Source organism: Danio rerio, chromosome 6 (assembly GCF_049306965.1).
Source record: "Danio rerio strain Tuebingen ecotype United States chromosome 6, GRCz12tu, whole genome shotgun sequence".
NCBI classification, from domain to species: domain Eukaryota; kingdom Metazoa; phylum Chordata; class Actinopteri; order Cypriniformes; family Danionidae; genus Danio; species Danio rerio.
Window position 1 is genome coordinate 39,891,283 of NC_133181.1, and position 17,846 is coordinate 39,909,128.

At 35.2% G+C, this 17,846-nt stretch overlaps 1 protein-coding gene across 3 annotated transcripts in view; it reads right to left on the reverse strand.

Annotated features, from left to right (window-relative positions):
- Positions 1 to 7,490: 7,490 nt before the first annotated feature.
- The window catches only part of cthl (cystathionase (cystathionine gamma-lyase), like), a 62,731-nt gene continuing 52,375 nt past the window's right edge, over positions 7,491 to 17,846 (reverse strand). The window contains exons 12-15 of one of the 3 annotated variants that reach the window (XM_073952839.1): positions 12,104 to 12,274; positions 11,341 to 11,381; positions 10,122 to 10,190; positions 7,491 to 10,023 (exon numbers count right to left, since the gene is read on the reverse strand). In XM_073952839.1, coding sequence (XP_073808940.1) covers positions 11,343 to 11,381; positions 12,104 to 12,274 — 210 coding nt within the window. In that variant the 3' untranslated portion in view covers positions 7,491 to 10,023; positions 10,122 to 10,190; positions 11,341 to 11,342. The remainder of the gene's footprint in view (positions 10,024 to 10,121; positions 10,191 to 11,340; positions 11,382 to 12,103; positions 12,275 to 17,846) is intronic. The other 2 variants (XM_073952840.1, XM_073952842.1) reach the window with 2 other exon arrangements.

The window sequence follows — 17,846 nt, forward strand, 5'->3', positions numbered from 1 at the left end:
TGGTGGAACACTGTTTATTCGCTAAGGTCAGAGCTTTTTTCGGGCTTTATTAGTTTGCTAATACACGCCTAGCCACCCAGATAGCAAAATACACTGGGGCCAGTTCTTGCCTGCCGGAGACTTACCCCTCAGACTGACTACCTCTGCTGGACCTACTCCGGATGCCTGGACTCACTGCCCGATTCCAGCCTGAGTCAATTGAGCCAGATGCGGCGGCCGAGCGAGCAGGCGCTGCCGCATGCGAGCCGGAATCAGCCCGCGACGCCGCGACTAGGTTATGCGCTGATGCCCGGAGCTGGCGCGATTGAATCTTCATTATATAAAACCCTCACATTTGTTAACGTTATTACACCCATTTTTGTTGATATAACAACAAACGCATGCTACTATGTGAACGCAACGTGTATCACTGAGTTTAACCTTTGAATAAAGATGCAAACAGCATAGCAATTATTTAAATAAAGGACAAAATAAATAACAATAAACCTGTATCGATTGCACAAGTATTAAATAATAATAATAATAAATACGAAAATGACAATAAAACTGCACAATAAAATAAACCCATTTAAGTACGGGGTATACAGGAGATCGTTAGCAGTAATTCTCTTTGTGTTTAAATAATAATCTCCACGTTGATCTCCTGTAAGGTTATTTGAACTTGCACGTCTCTGCATTTTAAGTTTTGGCATGTTATTAAGTGATCTACTGAATTTGCTGTTATAAATCATTATAAGGTTCTTGAAATCGAATCTTATATAACCTAATAGAGCTGTAAATGTTAGATATTATTTATTTACATCATTTACTGTTGGCGTTTTATTTGAACACTCCAGCTAACATTAAAAAGAATGTAAATTCCTCGTTGCCAGATATAATGAAGGCATCGAATAAACCAAATTAAAACGGAGGCAAAAAAAATTAAATAAATAAACAATTCAAGCGAAAATGAATAAACAATATACTAGTGATGTTACAGCAGATAGACGTTGTATTAATAGTGCAAAGTTTTTTTGCACAAATTGACAAATTGCAGGGTTGGGATGTGTAAATATCCTGTTGATATTTAGTAATCTTGCTGTATTTATCTTCTAAACGCACGATTGTTCCCGCATGGTAAATCGTTATGGTGTGTAGGCTATATTTTGGGTTCTGTTGATGGCTAATTAAAAATAAAAACCTTTATAAAAATGTATGTGTTGTTTATATGTTATTGTTCATATTTTACAAGTGTTATTTCTACCCCTATGAAGATAACAAATACCAACAACAAATATAACAATAAGAGAATATATTATTTGTGCTCATATTCAGGCTAGAGTGTATAAAAGATCGTTTATTTCTGCAGTCCACCATGTATTGCTTTTATTAAAGTTTAACAGCTTACATCACACCGTTTTTAAACCGTATATTATTGTGTTTTTTAATGTAAGTGCTTCTATTTACATCAGTGAGCGTTTGTTATAGTGCAGACACCGGCAGTCGAGTGAGAAGTTCGGGGGGCGTGTTTGATTTTACATAAAGCGTTTGGTTGGAAGCTCGACTCCGCTCATTATCGCGGCTCCTCCTCTGGCTCCATCAGACAGTCCTTCTGCGCATGTCTGGCTCCAATTTCAGCAGTCTTTTGCGACAGTTTGTGCCCGTCAAGCAGGCGTTTTGCCCTCAAGGCGTTCAATGGCAAAAGGGGCTGTCGCGTCGTCCATATTTTTTACAGTCATTGTACAATACGAGGAGCAATGATATACAAGAGCAAAACAGTCCAAAGTTAAACATGTGCAGGTGGGCAGATCATTCTGCTGTGGTGGGCCCTCATAAATCAGGAACTAAGCCGAAGGAAAACTCTATTTTATTATATTTTATTACTTTTTAGTGGAAAAGATAAAAAAAAATGTTGGTTTCACTATTGTTCACTTCACTTTCTTGTGCTTTTACAAAAACATAGCATATTTTCAATGAGTTTGGCTTAGAATTACACTTTCTTTTTACCTATTGTTTATTTATGCTCATATAGCTATTATGCTATTTCAGTTTTTCCACATACAAACTTCATCTATAATTTAACACAGTACATGTCATTTCATTGTAGCTCTTTGTGAAATTTACTAGCAATTTCTGAGCAAAATATAAGAACTGCAACATAAATTTATTTTCAGATTACCAGGAGGATAAATGTTGCTGTAGCTGGCAGGATTAATCATTTACTCTTGTGTATTTGAAGTTTCACTTCCCTTGGTTGGAAATAAATAAAAAAGGCCCCTACCTTAAATAATAAATGCCCTTTTGCAGTGGCTAGCAACAAGTACAAACAGACATCCTAAATAACATTGTCATACCTAATAGCTTGGCATCTGTTTAATGACGGGATGAAGATCTATAAAAGAAGAGAGTGAGTAGGTGTGCGTGAGAATGATTTTCTTAACTCTGCCAAAACTGACCACTGATAGATTGAGACATCTAAAAGGAGCAAACTTGACTACAAATTTAACTCTATGTGAATTCCAGGGGAAGCAGTTGAGGTTACTTTCTGAAATTAGTCAGAATGTTCTGCCAGTTTTTCAGCAGTTTCGAGACTGTAAATCCATTTGCGTTCCCTTCTTCTGACATTGCTCTATTCTTCTTTTTACATCAGTAAGGACATGGTTGTTAAAACAGCTCAGAATATGTGCATTTCACATATTTCATCAGTCACCATCAGAGTCTGAGAGCCCAAACACCTCCATTATTTAAATAAAGCCTTGACAATTGAGCGCATGAAGTGTCTTACATTCCAAACCTTGATCACTCATCTGGATATTTAAAGTGCACTTTTTGCTTTCTGAATTTTCAGCGTGAACACAATACTTCCATTCTTTATGTTCTACTTAAAATGGAATAGATTAAGTGATAAGTTTTGTATTGTTTGTTCAGTTGTTTGTTTGGGGTTTTTTGTACTTTTTTTAAGACAAATTGTGGTATTTGGTGGTATTTTTAATATATGCCAATAATATTTTTCAGTGGTGGACAAAGTACTAAGATTACACCTTTGAGAATTTCTTCTCCTCTTTATGCAATTTGTTTACCCTGCTAACTAATGATGTTTTAGATTAAGTTTTATTCATTCATTCATTCATTCATTTTCTATTCGGCTTAGTCCCTTTATTATTTATTATGCACCAACCTGTGAGATCTCTTCACTCTATGGATTGTCTCTATTTGGAAGTTCCTAGATCATGCTTAAAATGTTGAGGTGATAGAGGTTTCTCAGTAGCGGCTCCAAGACTTTGGAACGATCTGCACTCTCTTTAAGAACAGCTCAAACTTTTGAGTCTTTTCAGAGGTTTTTAGATTTCAATCATATGATATGAGTTTATGTATTTTGGTTTTGTGTATATTTGCATGCGTTTTTATGTGTTTTATGTATAGCATTTTGGCAATCATTGTGGTTTGTGAAAGTGCTATATAAATACAATGAGTTGAGTTGAGTTGAGTTTATTAATCTGGGGTCGCCACAGTGGAATGAACCGCCAACTTATTCAGCATACAGTATGTTTTACGCAGCGGATGCCCTTTCAGCCACAGCCCAACACTGGGAAACATCCATACTCATACATTCACATTCATTCACACTCATACACTACGGACAATTTAGCTTACCCAATTCACCTATACCACATGTTTTTGGACTTGTGGAAGAAACCGGAGCACCCGGAGGAAACCCACGCGAACACGGAGAGAACATGCAAACTCCACACAGAAATGCCAACTGATCCAGGCGAGGCTCGAACCAGTGACCTTCTTGCTGTGAGGCGATTGTGCTACCCACTGCGAAACCGTCCTCCCCAGATTAAGTTTTAGTAAAAAAAAGTTCTTTTAAAAAAAGTAAGTTGCCGTAACTAGACAATTTAAATTATGGTAACTAGAAAATAGAAGTTGCAAAAAAAATGAAAAATTAAGTTTAATAACTGAAAAATTTGCCATAATTAAAACAATTAAGATGCAGTTAACTAGTTAACTTTGTTTGCAATGCTAACTAATGAGGTTTTAGATGAAAAGTAGATTTTTAAAAAAAGTAAGCTGTCATAACTAAACTATTAAAATTGTGGTCACTAGGAAAATGAAGTTGCTAAAAAAAATAGATAAATTAAGTTGAAAAAACTAACATTAACTAACCTTATTGTAAAGTGTTACCAAGAGTAAATAGGACTGTCTTGGTTTAAAAAGGACCTGTGATCATTCAAGCATAAGTGAATAAGTATGTGAATTGGAACACAACTATTTAATTCTGGTGAGACACTGAAAACATGATCTGTTTTTATTTCATATGCTCACCATGGATTCTGTTTTTGACATTCCAGATAAAATATTTGACTTTCACCTAATTTACATCCTCATTTTTAGAGAATTGTTTTAATGAAGCACATTAGTCTCCTGACACAGCAAGAGACTCAGTGTCACTCACTTTGAAATAAAAGATTAAAATAAAACCAAAGGCTTTTAGTTCTTACTAAAACCCTAACAAAATGAGCATTTATTAGTAGCTTTTAGCATAATAGCACAAAGTAACAGACGATGTGTCACCACAAAGGCGACACAATGAAACAAAAAATAATTTTTGCTTTTGTTTGGAACTTTTCTATTTTTTTATCTTGTTTGATATTTTCCTTTTCATATTGGGACACTCTGTTTCAGGAAATTGATATCACTCTCAAAAATGATCAGGCTATGGTTTTTGGGCAATTGTCTGCTCCTGGCAATTTAGCTAATGTTGAAATGATCGATCTCAATTTCAAAGTCAGCCAAACGCTTGACCTAACATCCTGGGTTAATAAAGATCTTTCTGTATAATTCGAGTGCCAGCTGGCAGTATTTCTAAAGAACAAGATCGTGAGTTATCAGGTCATTTATAAAATCACAGTAAAAGGAAACAAATTGTCACCAAAAAATTATCCCAAGCCTGATTTTTAATAAACATCTGATTTAATAATCTGATGAAAACAGATCAAAATAGATCTTTGAGTTCCAAAAACAGATATGCTTTATAATAAAAAATAAACACCATCAATTACAGAAAGCCTTGCTCTTGGCCTCTAAATAGGAACGTCTGGGAATTCATTCATTACAACAAACAGCTCACAGTTAAAGCTTTGTTCAGTTGCAATCTCTCTGTCAAGCTTGTCATTACACTGATTGTTTCTTATTTCTTGAGTTTTATAAGCAGTTATGAAGCCTGCAGGGGGCAGCACTAATCTCAGTCAATTAAACCTCATCAAGTTTTATTAAGGGTTCAGTCAGAAACAAAGAGGCATTCATGCACTATTTTGTTATAGTGAGCAACATTAACTCATTACTGCGCTACTTCCAATAATGTATTTACTATAAAATGCATAATCTCTACCTCCATTAGACTCCATTAGAATCCTCCTAGGCATGCACATGTCCAGAATACTCATTAACCATGACAAATGTGTCTTTATGTTACTGATATTTAACTTTGTTCACTAGAATTACATAATAAACCATACACTGTTAAGGAACTTTTGGTTCATATGATACTGTGAAAACAGTATCATAATGTTTTAATCTTTGCAAATCAAGTCAGTAAGTTAAACATTCAACATAAATTTTTTTATATATATATAATGTCAAAAATACAAACACAAAAAAGCCAGAAGACTTTAAGAAAAATCAGTATGTACAGTTTTCGACATAATTGAGTACACCCCATTTTGAAAATGAATATTTTTATTCATTTCTCAGTGAATATAGGCAATGTATTTTGGTGCATTTAAACAAAACATTTGTGATTTATTAAACAGATGTATTTATTAAAATATTTTTTAGTCACCAAACATATTTAAAAATATTTAGAAACATAATACAATTAAATTCAGGCAAACATTGCAAAAAAAAAAAATACAACCTACTAAATTTAAAACAAAATTTAATTTTTTTTTTGCTTCTCTTGATTTTTCTTTTTTTTCATTTGTTTTTAATATGTTTCTCTAACATATAAGTTTGGGTGTACTAGTTTTTGGACCGTTATCGTAAGTTATTTTGTTAGATAAGCTCTAGATGTGGCTTCAGTAATGACTGATAGCTTTCTATTTAAATTATGAATTTTAAAGAGAGATTTGTGAGGGGTGTACTTATATATGCTGAGCACTGTATATACTTTGCACCAAATGTCTTGTTTAATTATGCTAATATATTGTCATTGTCATAAGCCTACCTGTGAGGCAACTTTGGAGTAATTTTTCAGACTTGTTGAGACTCATTATGATTGTTTATGTTTTGAATGCATTCTATAGGTATACATGCATCCCATCACACTTTGATTTTCCCTTACATATTTTTTTTTGAAATCTCAAATAATTCATTTCAATATTTTATCTTACTAAACCGCTGTTCCCCACAAGCCCACTTTTATGGGTCACTTAGTCCTATCTGTTGTGATTGGTCTACTCCTCACAGTGATTATCACAAACCATTAAAATATCAGAATGAATATCTCAAACTTCAATGATTTCAATTGTAATTCTACTCTCGAATGTGATGATGAAACATCAGAATTCGTTTAACCACCCAAACTGCCACAGTACGACGCAAGCTAGATGTTTCTCAGTGGTAATGTTATAAGATGTTATTTTTACACGATTCCTCTCATTTAAGTGTATGTTCAGTGGAGTTGGATACATAGATATTTACATTATGAAGGAATGCGTCAAGAGATCCCCCATTTTAGTACAGGGTGGTACTCCTTTTAAATGAATGTGAGACCAAGGTGTAGTGGAGGACTGGCCATCCAGAGTCATAGATATGTGAACAAGTATACATAAATCTATAATCGGGAGTTTTTCCGGTGGTCAGAATGCACATTTTTTTAATTAAAATTTTACATAATTTTTTTACATTTATGGATACGCGACAGCATGGGCATTGCTGACAAAGAGCATTTGTTTGTGTGCATAGATATGTATTATCCACCCTCCCTGTTAAATTGTATCTAATCCATGTCCTGAAACACACTCTCCTTCGTCCATTTCTTATGCTAACAGAGGGAGCAATTTGTTTGTGAATGAATCCCTGTGTTGAACGACTCGTGTGAACCATCGATATCCCTGCGTCTCAATGTGCATATCCTCCTTTATGATCTAAGTGGTATATAACATTTGTAATACTCAATTTAGGGAGGACAGTATGAACATTGAGGCGCAGGCATAAAGCACCCTTTAAAGTTACTTCAAAAATGAACTTATAAGAACTTGGCCGACAGTAATATAATAATAAGTTTCTGGCACCACAGTGTCTTGTTGTCATATTTAATTTACATTGTTTGCTGATTTTGTTCAACAAAACTACCATAAGCCTAGTATTTAGTGCAAGTTGGTGCTGCTTTGCCTCATGGTCAGTGCTGTATTATCATCAATAACGTTACTTGTTTAGCACAAAAGTTCGTAACATGCAAAAATCATAAAAACGAAATCTTACCTATGAAATGTTCTGTCTTTATGCTTTGTTTGCTCATTATTAAACCCATTTGCAACTCAAAAGTCCAGCATCTTTAGATTTGCTTTAGTCTTGGCTAGTGCGCTTGAATGACCTTTGTCCTGGCAGCACTGTACAAATATGGCAGCGTTATGGACGCATACTTAGGGTTCATATGCAATATCTAGTGTATATATCTATAGGTTAGATAGTAATGATAAAAATGCCACCAAAATTGTCAGACTAGTTTTGACAGTTTTATTAAATTGAATTATCTTAAATTGGTTTTTAAATGTTTAAATAATCATGTGCCAATGCTGCTTTCTGATCTAATCGTGATATAATCCATTCACACAAGCAAATGCTAATGTTGACTGTCTTGTTCCAATGTGTAAGACCTGTTTTGGTCAGTCTGTTTTCAAATTGTGGAATGATTTGCTTAAAGTAATTTAACTGATCTTAGGAGTGTTCTTAAAAAGTGGTTACAATCAAAACAGCAGCGTTTGCACAAATAGTTTATTAGTTTGTTTGATCATGCCGCCTTTGCTTTTGCCTTATGCCAATTTTTATTTAAAGAATTATTATGTTTATGTGTTTATAATGTGTTTTAATCCTTGTAATAGGGTATATGTGTCTATGTTATTTTCATTTTATGTCAAGGCTCCCATGGACATGTGTTGAGAACTAGCAAGTCTGCTAAAACACTTAAACAAATGCATTTGGTTGTCCAGCGTAATTGTGATGTCCAAATCAAAATAATAAATAAATAAATAAATAATACCCTACAAATTTTAAGTAAGAGGACAGAAATGTTCTGTTTTCAAATCATGTGTTTTCTTTAAGGCCTCAGAATTATAACCAATGGCACAACTTTCTACTGAGTATATGAACATGATGGCCAATCAGATGCATTAAGTCAATGCTGAAAACACCACAGAGTTTATTCATAACTTTAGTGATTATAACAGAAATGTTTGTTAAATTTTTTTTTTAAATGACACTAAAATAAATGCTTAATTTTTAAAATAAACTCAAAACAATGGTGACAAAATTAACAAAGGGGTGCAGAGTCAAGTCATATTAGACACTGATTGCATCATTTCCTTTCCACAGTAGCTACAAAAGTGATGATAGATTTGCTTACAATAATTTCAGCAGTTAGGATTTAAGTGTTTCTATAAAGATAAATGCTGTATATTCGTCATATGCTTTGATTTTCAAAATATGTAACAGTTTAATTTAAGTTACATTACTTCTACATGCCAGCTAATTCTCATTAGATTATAAGTAGACTGTGTTGTTGGGGTTAGGGTTGGGTTTAGAGTTAGCGTAGGTTGACATGTACTTGCAAAGTTTCTTATAGTCAGTTAAATGTCTGTTGAAGGAGCAGTATTAACAGCAATTAAGCAGACAGTCTACTAATACTCAAATAGACCATCAAAAAAAAGTGTTACCTTATTTACTTTCAGAAATAGCTACATCATACACTGCAATAAAATATATATAGTATATTGGAGCACTTTCCCATGTTGAGGAAAAAAAATTACCCAATCTAACTTAACAATGGACTAAATGCCAACTCTTCACAGGAAAATTATTTTTGTTATTTAAATCAAGTTTGCATGTGTACCACAGCAGTAATGATTATTTGCTGTTTTGTTTTTAGACGCAAACATATCATCGAGTAATTAACCTCCGCATTACGCCTAAAATAAAAGACAATCTGAGATTAGTCAAACTCATTACTCCCTCTGGAGAGTTGGAACTCTTTTACTCTTTTAATACAGAGACTCAATAACGCCTGGAGTAGTTTTCCAGCATCCTAATTCGTGCGGAACCCAAAACAATCATCAAGTTCCAAGTTTTGTATTACATTTCAGTCCCTTGATTCTCATAACCCACTTTCCATCCACAAATGCAAATTTTCACCTTTATTTAATTGTTCCCTAATACACACCAGATGTTTATAAATTTAAATGTTCTCAGAGTAGAGAGTTTGATGGTTTGCCCTCCTGGGCTTTTTTGAGGGATGTGCACCTTTCCATAAGCATGTAATAGGTTTTCCTTTAAAGAACAGGGCAATCTTCTGAAATGGTGGGTCTAATGGCTTTGCACTTGATTTATAACCTACACCATCCTCATTCCAAAATAAATAATCCAGCACACTGTAAGAAACTCAATTTATATAATAAATGTTTTGTTCCTCTTCCTGTGTCGTTTTAAATTTACATAATGTTAAACATGGTGCAACCTTTCTACTCCATCTCCCCAAATCACACCTCTCTGTCTCTTGTTTTTTTCACAGAAAAAGAAGCCTCAAGCCTCCAAAGTAGCCGATCTGTACATGCAAAGCAATCACTCACCAGCTAAATCAAGCAGATGCTCCAACCTGGTGAGCAATGCAGGGAGTAATGAACTGTAAAACCCATTTTGTCTGAGCTTTCCGGACATGTGACCACAGTGAGATGGTCCCCGGGTGTCACATTGCTCTTGGGTTCATCCGCAGCTCGTTCTCGCTCACTAACCGCAGACACCGGCCAAGTAGCTGTCATGCAGGACCTGTGACCGAAACACCATCCAGAGACATTAACCTCATGGCCTCACAGACCTTGACTGGGTATTTTATCTGACAGGCAACAGACAGTTGTTCACCTAACCTTAAATGATGCCTATTGCATCAAGGCGCGTGTTCACACTTGAAGTATGGTTCACTTGGTTTGTCTGGTCTGGAACAAACAGAGAATGATACATTTTATGGCAAGCCGCTTTAACATGTGATCTAAAAACCATGGTATCAATTTTCATGCTAATAGTTTGATGCTAATTTTTAGCTGCTAGTGTTTGTTATTCAATACTAACTTAATTATTAATTACTAGAGCTTGTTTTTTAGGTACTACACCATAAAACCCAATAAGTTAACTCAAACTGTTTGAGGAAATCGATTGCAGCAACCCATTTAAATTTTGAGACAAAAAGTTCACTATAGTAAACTATAGTAAAACCATAGTAAAACTATAGTAAAACTGTGGTTTTACTATGGTTTTACCATAGTTTTACTATGGTTTTACTATCATTTTACTATCGTTTTACCATGGTTTTAGTATTGTTTTACCATGGTTTTACTATGGTTTTACTATCGTACTACCATAGTTTTAGTATGGCTTTACTATAATTTAACTTTAGTAAAAACATCCTAAAACCATATGTGTTTATATCATCAAACTTTAAGAGTATTAGTAACTTCAGTTATCAAATGCCTATTCGTTTGATTAACTTAAACAAATTAAGTCCAAACAACTAAGCTACTTAAATGATTTGGTATTCCTTCTAGCATTAGAGTTAACACAAAGATATTATAAATTCAATCATAACTCATTTGATTTGAGTTCTGCTTAATGTAATCAGTTTATGAGTTACCATAATTCTTTTTTTTTCTTTTTTTCTTTTTGAGTTAAAGTACCTTTTTTAATTATAAGTTAAACTAACTTATTTCATTTAGTGATTTTCACTGTTAGGTTTTACAGTCTTGTACATTACTGAAAGATACAACATTTCTAATTAATTAAACTGTTATTGATTGTTAGATACTGCTATTATATTATATCTTGTTTATTAATTTTCTAGCACATGGTGTTGCCCAACTTATCCAGCATATGTTTTACACAGCGAATGCCCTTCCAGCCACAACCCATACACCAACCTATACACACTCTTTCAGACACGCACACACACACACACACACACACACACACACACGCACACATACACGTACACGCGCACACACACACGCACACGCACGCACACACACACACACACACACACACACACACACACACACACACACACACACAGGCAAGTTAGCTTGCCCAACTAACCTTTACCACATGTCTTTGGACTGAGGGGGAAACCGGAGCACCTGGAGGAAACCACATGAACACAGGGAGAACATGCAAACTCCACACAGAAATGCCAACTAATCACTGAGCCACCGTGCTGCCCCAAATTCAATACTGATGCTAATTACTAGAAACTTGTTTTTATTTGTTAGATGCAAGTGGCTAAACAGATACTAGTAATACTAATTCATTGATACTAGTATTAATAAGTTGTTCGTCAGATACTATTTATAATTAGATACTAGTGCTTATTCCTTGAAAACTAGTAAGTATTCGTTAGATGATAGTATTATATTTTAGTATTATTCATAAGATACTCATATATAAACTTGTTTTTATTTATTAGAGTATAGTAATCAAACAGGCACTCATTTATTAGATACGAGAACTTTTATTTCAGTAGGGATTTCAGTAGTAATAATATTGTTACAAGTAGTGAATTGTATGTTTTTACCATTGACTTCTATGGAGATTGAGATTGATATAAACTTTTTACTTATAACCAGTATGTATTCTAGTTGCAATCAGTACATATATGTTATACACTAGTAGTAAATCATTCATTCATTCATTTTCTTTTCGGCTTAGCCCCTTTATCAATCTGGGGTCGTCACAGCGGAATGAACAACCAACTTATTCAGCATATGTTTTACACAGCAGATGCCCTTCCAGCCACAACGCATCACTGGGAAACACCCATACACTCTCATTCACACACACACTGCGGACAATTTTAGCTTACCCAATTCACCTGTACCGCATGTCTTTGGACTTTTGGGGGAAAACCGGAGCAGCCGGAAGAAACCCACATGCAAACTCCAGACAGAAATGCCAACTGACTCAGTTGAGGCTCGAACCAGTGACCATCTTGCTGTGAGGCGACAGCACTACCTACTGCGTCACTGCATCGCCCCTAGTAGTAAATCATGTATAGTTGTATTTATGTATTTATATTCAATCATGTATTTATTTTTGTAGATATCAGTACCTATGAATAGATGTAAGTATCAGTAGATATTAGTACTCATTTCAATAGTGACTTGTACCTGTTACTAGATTGTAAACTAGGTTTACAGATTAAACCTTAAACTGGCCTGTAATAAACGTTTAGACTTGGGTCACCTTAGGATAATCCAAAAAATATAGCACACACATAGACACACAAACACACACACACACAATTTAAAGGGCACCTATGGTGAAAAATCTACTTTTCAAGCTGTTTGGACAGACATGTGTGTATATATAGTGTATAGACCGTCATATTGGGGTGAAATATACACACCCAGTGCTTTTTTTGTTCATTTTAACGACATAAAAACGGTGGACCAATTGGAGCAGTTTTCAGACCGACCACAACTTGACGTAGGAGTGCGGTCCCCCCGCCCACCGAATTGACTGACAGCTTCACGTAGCCACGTGTATAATCATGTCAACAAAACCAGACATGCGCAAAGCAAACGGGAATAAAAGGTCTGTTCAGTTCGCTAGGATCATCAATCATCATCAAATGTGATCAAGAGTAAGTTTCACATGTTTAAAATGTTTTAAAACAGTGCACGTGTGTAAAAAAGTACTGCGATTTTACTTCAGCTTTACTTCATCAGCACAGCCGCGTGTCAGAACAATTATGAAAGAAGACGCTTCAATCCCTGTTTGTGGACGTTAAATCAGGTTTATTTTGTACAATAACATGTAATAATAATACCTGTATTTTGACACATTTGCGTGCAAAAACAGTGCTAAGCTAAGCGCGCTCTGTCTGTCTGTGTGTGTGTGTGAGTCTCCTGCGATGTGTGTGTGCGTGTGTATCTGTGTGTGTGTGTGCGCGTGAACTTTGTAACGATATTGCGTGTCACTCTAAAATGCAACTGCATAACAAATACTCATTGGTAAAGTTCTAACTGTAGTATTTCTCACAAACGCTGCGCGAGACCTTCTTCCTTTAAGTCTGTCTGTTGTCTGAAGCAGCCAAAGGAAGGAGATTTACGGCACTCTGACAGGCACGTAGAAACAGTAGGCAGGGAGGACTTGCCTTAAAGGCGCAGTACAACAAAACGACCCCCTGGTGGAAAGATGTATAGAACAGGATCTAGTAAAAGGTATGATGAAAAATCTGATGGGTGTTTTGAGCTGAAACTTTACATACACATTCTAGAGACGCAAAAGACTTATATTAAATTTGAAAAAGGGTTAACCTAGGTGCCCTTTAATATCTTCTGCAAGGAGACTTTTCTGATGGCTAATTGGAGCTATAATAATCACAGAAAAAAGCATGTGTGAACTTTTTGGTCACATCTTGTGATTTCATATTGTATTTTTGGCTTGTGTAGAATGTAAACCTTTCAGTCAAATGCACAAGACTTCACTGCTTTCAGAGGTCTTGGTTTGCTTTTTTGGCAAGCATCAAGGTTTAAACTGCAGCATTCACACTCGTTCGAATCAACTGCTTTTGAGTACATTGCAATCAAACCAAACTGCTAAATGTGAACACACTCTGAGCATATAAAAGATGTTCAGTCTGTTTACTTAAAGCCTTGTGATGACTGCTAAAACTCATCAAATGCATTGTATGAAATTGCTACCTCTGAAACACAGCTGCACAGCTGTCTGCTGTATTGAATACTGATGTCGAAGCAGAATTTAATTAAAACCCTTTTCCGAATGAAAAAAGTGTGTTTAGATGAAAGTAAACATAATAATTGTAAAAGCATGCCAAGTGTGTAATAACTAGGATTTGATTTAAAAACATGAGTTTATAAGATGTTGTGCAATGTGTCACATTCAAGCTTCTCCATCTGCTTATGCAGTAAGGAGTGTCTACTGTTTCCTGAGACAAGGAGGTGTTTCCTGAACAACTTCACAGCACCTCTAGAGGCCAGTTTATCAACACCTGGCAAATGCCTGAGTGCTGTCAGTGTGCCAGACTGAGCAGATGTAATGATTCTATTTACTTCATTGGACAACTGCCACCACTCTCATCTTGACAAAACAAACAATCAAAAAAAATGCTATTTTAAGAGCATGTTAAAAATTGATAATTACCACTCTCTACTATGCCAAGACAACTTGTAGTGTGCTTAATGTTTAAATTATTTGCACAAATCTGCATTAACGTTTGGCTCTATTTTAACAGTCAAGTGCATGGTCTAAATCACTCAACTCAGGTGCACTTAGGGGATGTCTGAATCCACTTTTTGCTATTTTAAGGACAGGAAAACAGTCCGTGGTTTAAAAGGGTCGAGTATCACTTTATTTTAATGGTTGCTTTAGCATATTGTGTTGATTATAAGTTACACATGCCAACTAATTCCCATTAAAGTATTAGTAGAGTGTCTGTTAATATCTGCTGACACTGCTCCACCAACAGACATTCTCCTTACTAAGAGACTACCAAGATTAACCCTAACTCCAATTTTCTAATGAGAATTTGTTGACATGTAGTCAGTACCGATCTGTCCTATATACAAACATTGCGAGGTAGTATCACTTATCAATCTGGCTGCAGATCAGGTGCACATGCAAGCTGAGACTGCAGGCTATGTACCCCCTACTCCTCACAGTGACATCACTAAGTCTATTAAGTGAATGTGTCTAACATTGCATGTCTGGGACTGCAAGTGCAAGTCTGCAGCCAGATACTATTGCTGTACGTACAATGTGAGAAAGCAGAAAAACTGAGCGCTTCATTAGGGGGGAACAGATCTGCTTGAGTGTGAGGTTAAAGGCAGCAGACCATCTACAAAACCCTGAGGTAAGGAGAGTGTGGAAAGAGCTAGCATGGCACCAAGTGTATGACAGCTCCTCAACCTTGTGCTAAAATAGTGCCATCAACCAAAATGCTGAGTATGAAAACTTGCAACACAGGCTCTTCTGGAAAATGTGCCTTTGGTGTACATTTTTGACAATATGTGCTCGCAGGTGCATATGGCTGTATTTTATGTTTAAAACGAATACTACTACGGCTGACTGCTTACCTCTGTATGGACAGCTTGTTTGGTTTAATTGGGACTGCGGTGGTAGCTGGATTGAAACATATATTTTACCAATAGCACATAAACAGGTAATTATATGCCACAAACAAAACATAATATAATTTTTAACACTGTTTCTACAATTATCTGTTTTAAACATTTTCTTTTCAATGGGTTAAAAAAAACACTGTTAAATTAAATGTACAAAAATCCACTATTTCTTTTTTTTATGCTATTCATGGAGTCATGTGCACCCACTGACAAGTCAAAACTCCTTCTCTCTTATATATCTCTCATTCAAGTTCAGGTTGCTTTACTGGCATGCCATTTTGTACAATATCGCCATAGCATTTCAGATGTACAAAATATGAAATATATAAAAAAAAATATGAATACATAAAATATGATACATATTACATTAATAAAATATACAGAAAATAAGTAATAATTGAAGGAAAATGAAATAAAAACAGACAATATCTTTATATCTAAAGACAATATCAATATCTAAATTACAAGAATAAAATGTGTTAATTATTTAAATACGACAAATGAGTTGATTACACATTTCTAATGGTGTACAAACATTCTGCAGCCAATTTAGATGTAATATCTTCCTCTCAGAGTGGAAAGTTTTTCTGAGTCGTTTAGATTAAAGAATCTATTATTTAATATCTTTCTCACTCTCGCGGATGTGCTGATAAAATTAATGACAGCTTAGAAAAGCAAAGCACAACTAAATCCTCGTCAAGACTTTTTGATAGATAGCGAAACCCCGGCCGGATGCAAAAAGGTGCAGGTCTCTGTAATTCTGCAGAGCACGTGAGACTGCCTGTGGGAGTGTTGTCAGTTTTTGCGCACACAAAACAAGCAGTTTGAAAATGGTAAAGGAGAGATTTTTCACTACTTAATCGCTGACGGTTATTTCGTTATATCGGGCGGATACACAAAAAAACTGTAAAAAAAAATCTAATAATATTAAAAAGAATGTGTCACTAAATTTACTTGGGTGGCCGTTAAACCTGGGCGGCTCACCCAAGTACAGTCTATGTGTGGGAAGCACTGCAGTACACGACGCTAGACTTAGGAGATGGAGCGGAGCAGACTAGGGTTTAAGTCTGACAAATGATGGTTCCAGAAACTAGAAAAAAAAAAACAAAAGATCCCCAAATTTGCAGTGTGGTCACAGTAGAAGCACATGGTCACAATGGCTTTTCTATTCTGGTTTCCTTTTGAAAACACTATTGGTTGGGTTCAGGGAAAGGGTGTGTGGGTCAGTTGATATCAGGCAAACATATATTGTATTATTGTCTCTCACAAATACGCACAAGAAGGAGGTTAGTAAGTTTAGAATTGTATACAGTGGACTCTAATGGATCCATGTGAAATGGCACATATGAGAAAACATATGCCAGTAAAATTTTTAAAATTGGCAAAAATGTATACGGTGCCCTCTAGGGGATTTGTGAAAATAAAAACTGCAAGTAAGGGTAATTCTCAAAATGTAGGTTTCTCAAAAATGTAGTCCTGGGCACTCATTTTCAATGAATTTATCATTTGTTAATCGTTTAATTTAACCAAATTTAATCTAAACTTTAATGTGTGGCCATGTATGGAGATGATCAGTGATTTTCACTCCACCTATATATTGCTTCATCTCATCAGTTTATCCATCAAGATGAATGAAATGCTCGTAAACTTTATAAGGCTCTAAATTAGTATATTCCTACTTTCAAATGTCAGACCCTTTAAATTATACATCCTTAATTTATGACTGACCATGGCAGATGAATTTTCTCAAAACCTCCATTTACTGTCACTGAGGTCATATTATTTATTTAACAGATACACTGAAGGTCCATAGAGAGATGCGCTCAAAACAAACAAGTTCTAAAAAAATTAATCTAATAAGTAAAAATAATAAACACGGCATAAATAAAAAGCATGTTTTGAGAAAAACAACATAAGTGAACACCAGTGCAATCTTCTGGCTCTTAATTTGTTTGGTTAAAATCTTTCATTTATTCATTCGTTTGTTTCCAGTGACCACTATAGTGCTTCAGAAATAACCAGATGTCCTTCTGTTGCTATGGTTTCTTTGCTGGAAAAAAGGTATCCTGCTCTGAAGGCTGACTCTGTGCTTTGAAAGTGTAAAAAAACAGCTTGTTCCACCTGTAGAATACACACTGTTGATATATGCACTGGCGTACTTGCAATCTTAATTTAAAAAAAAAACTATAAGAAGACATTAAAGTCACAGAATAAAGTGTGTGTAGGAACCATGAATAAATTATTAATAGTTAATTTAACCAGTGGATTTTTCATTAATGTGTAACTTTGATTCATGCCAGTTTGTCTGAATGATAAATGCAAGTGCATTACTAGAGCGGCCCTGCAATATGGAGCTGCAATGGTGCATAAACAAAGATGTGAAATACAATCCGCTCTTGGAAAAAAAAGCAAGATGTTGGTTCAGTAAGCAGCTTTTTTATTCAAGTTGAGATTTGCAAT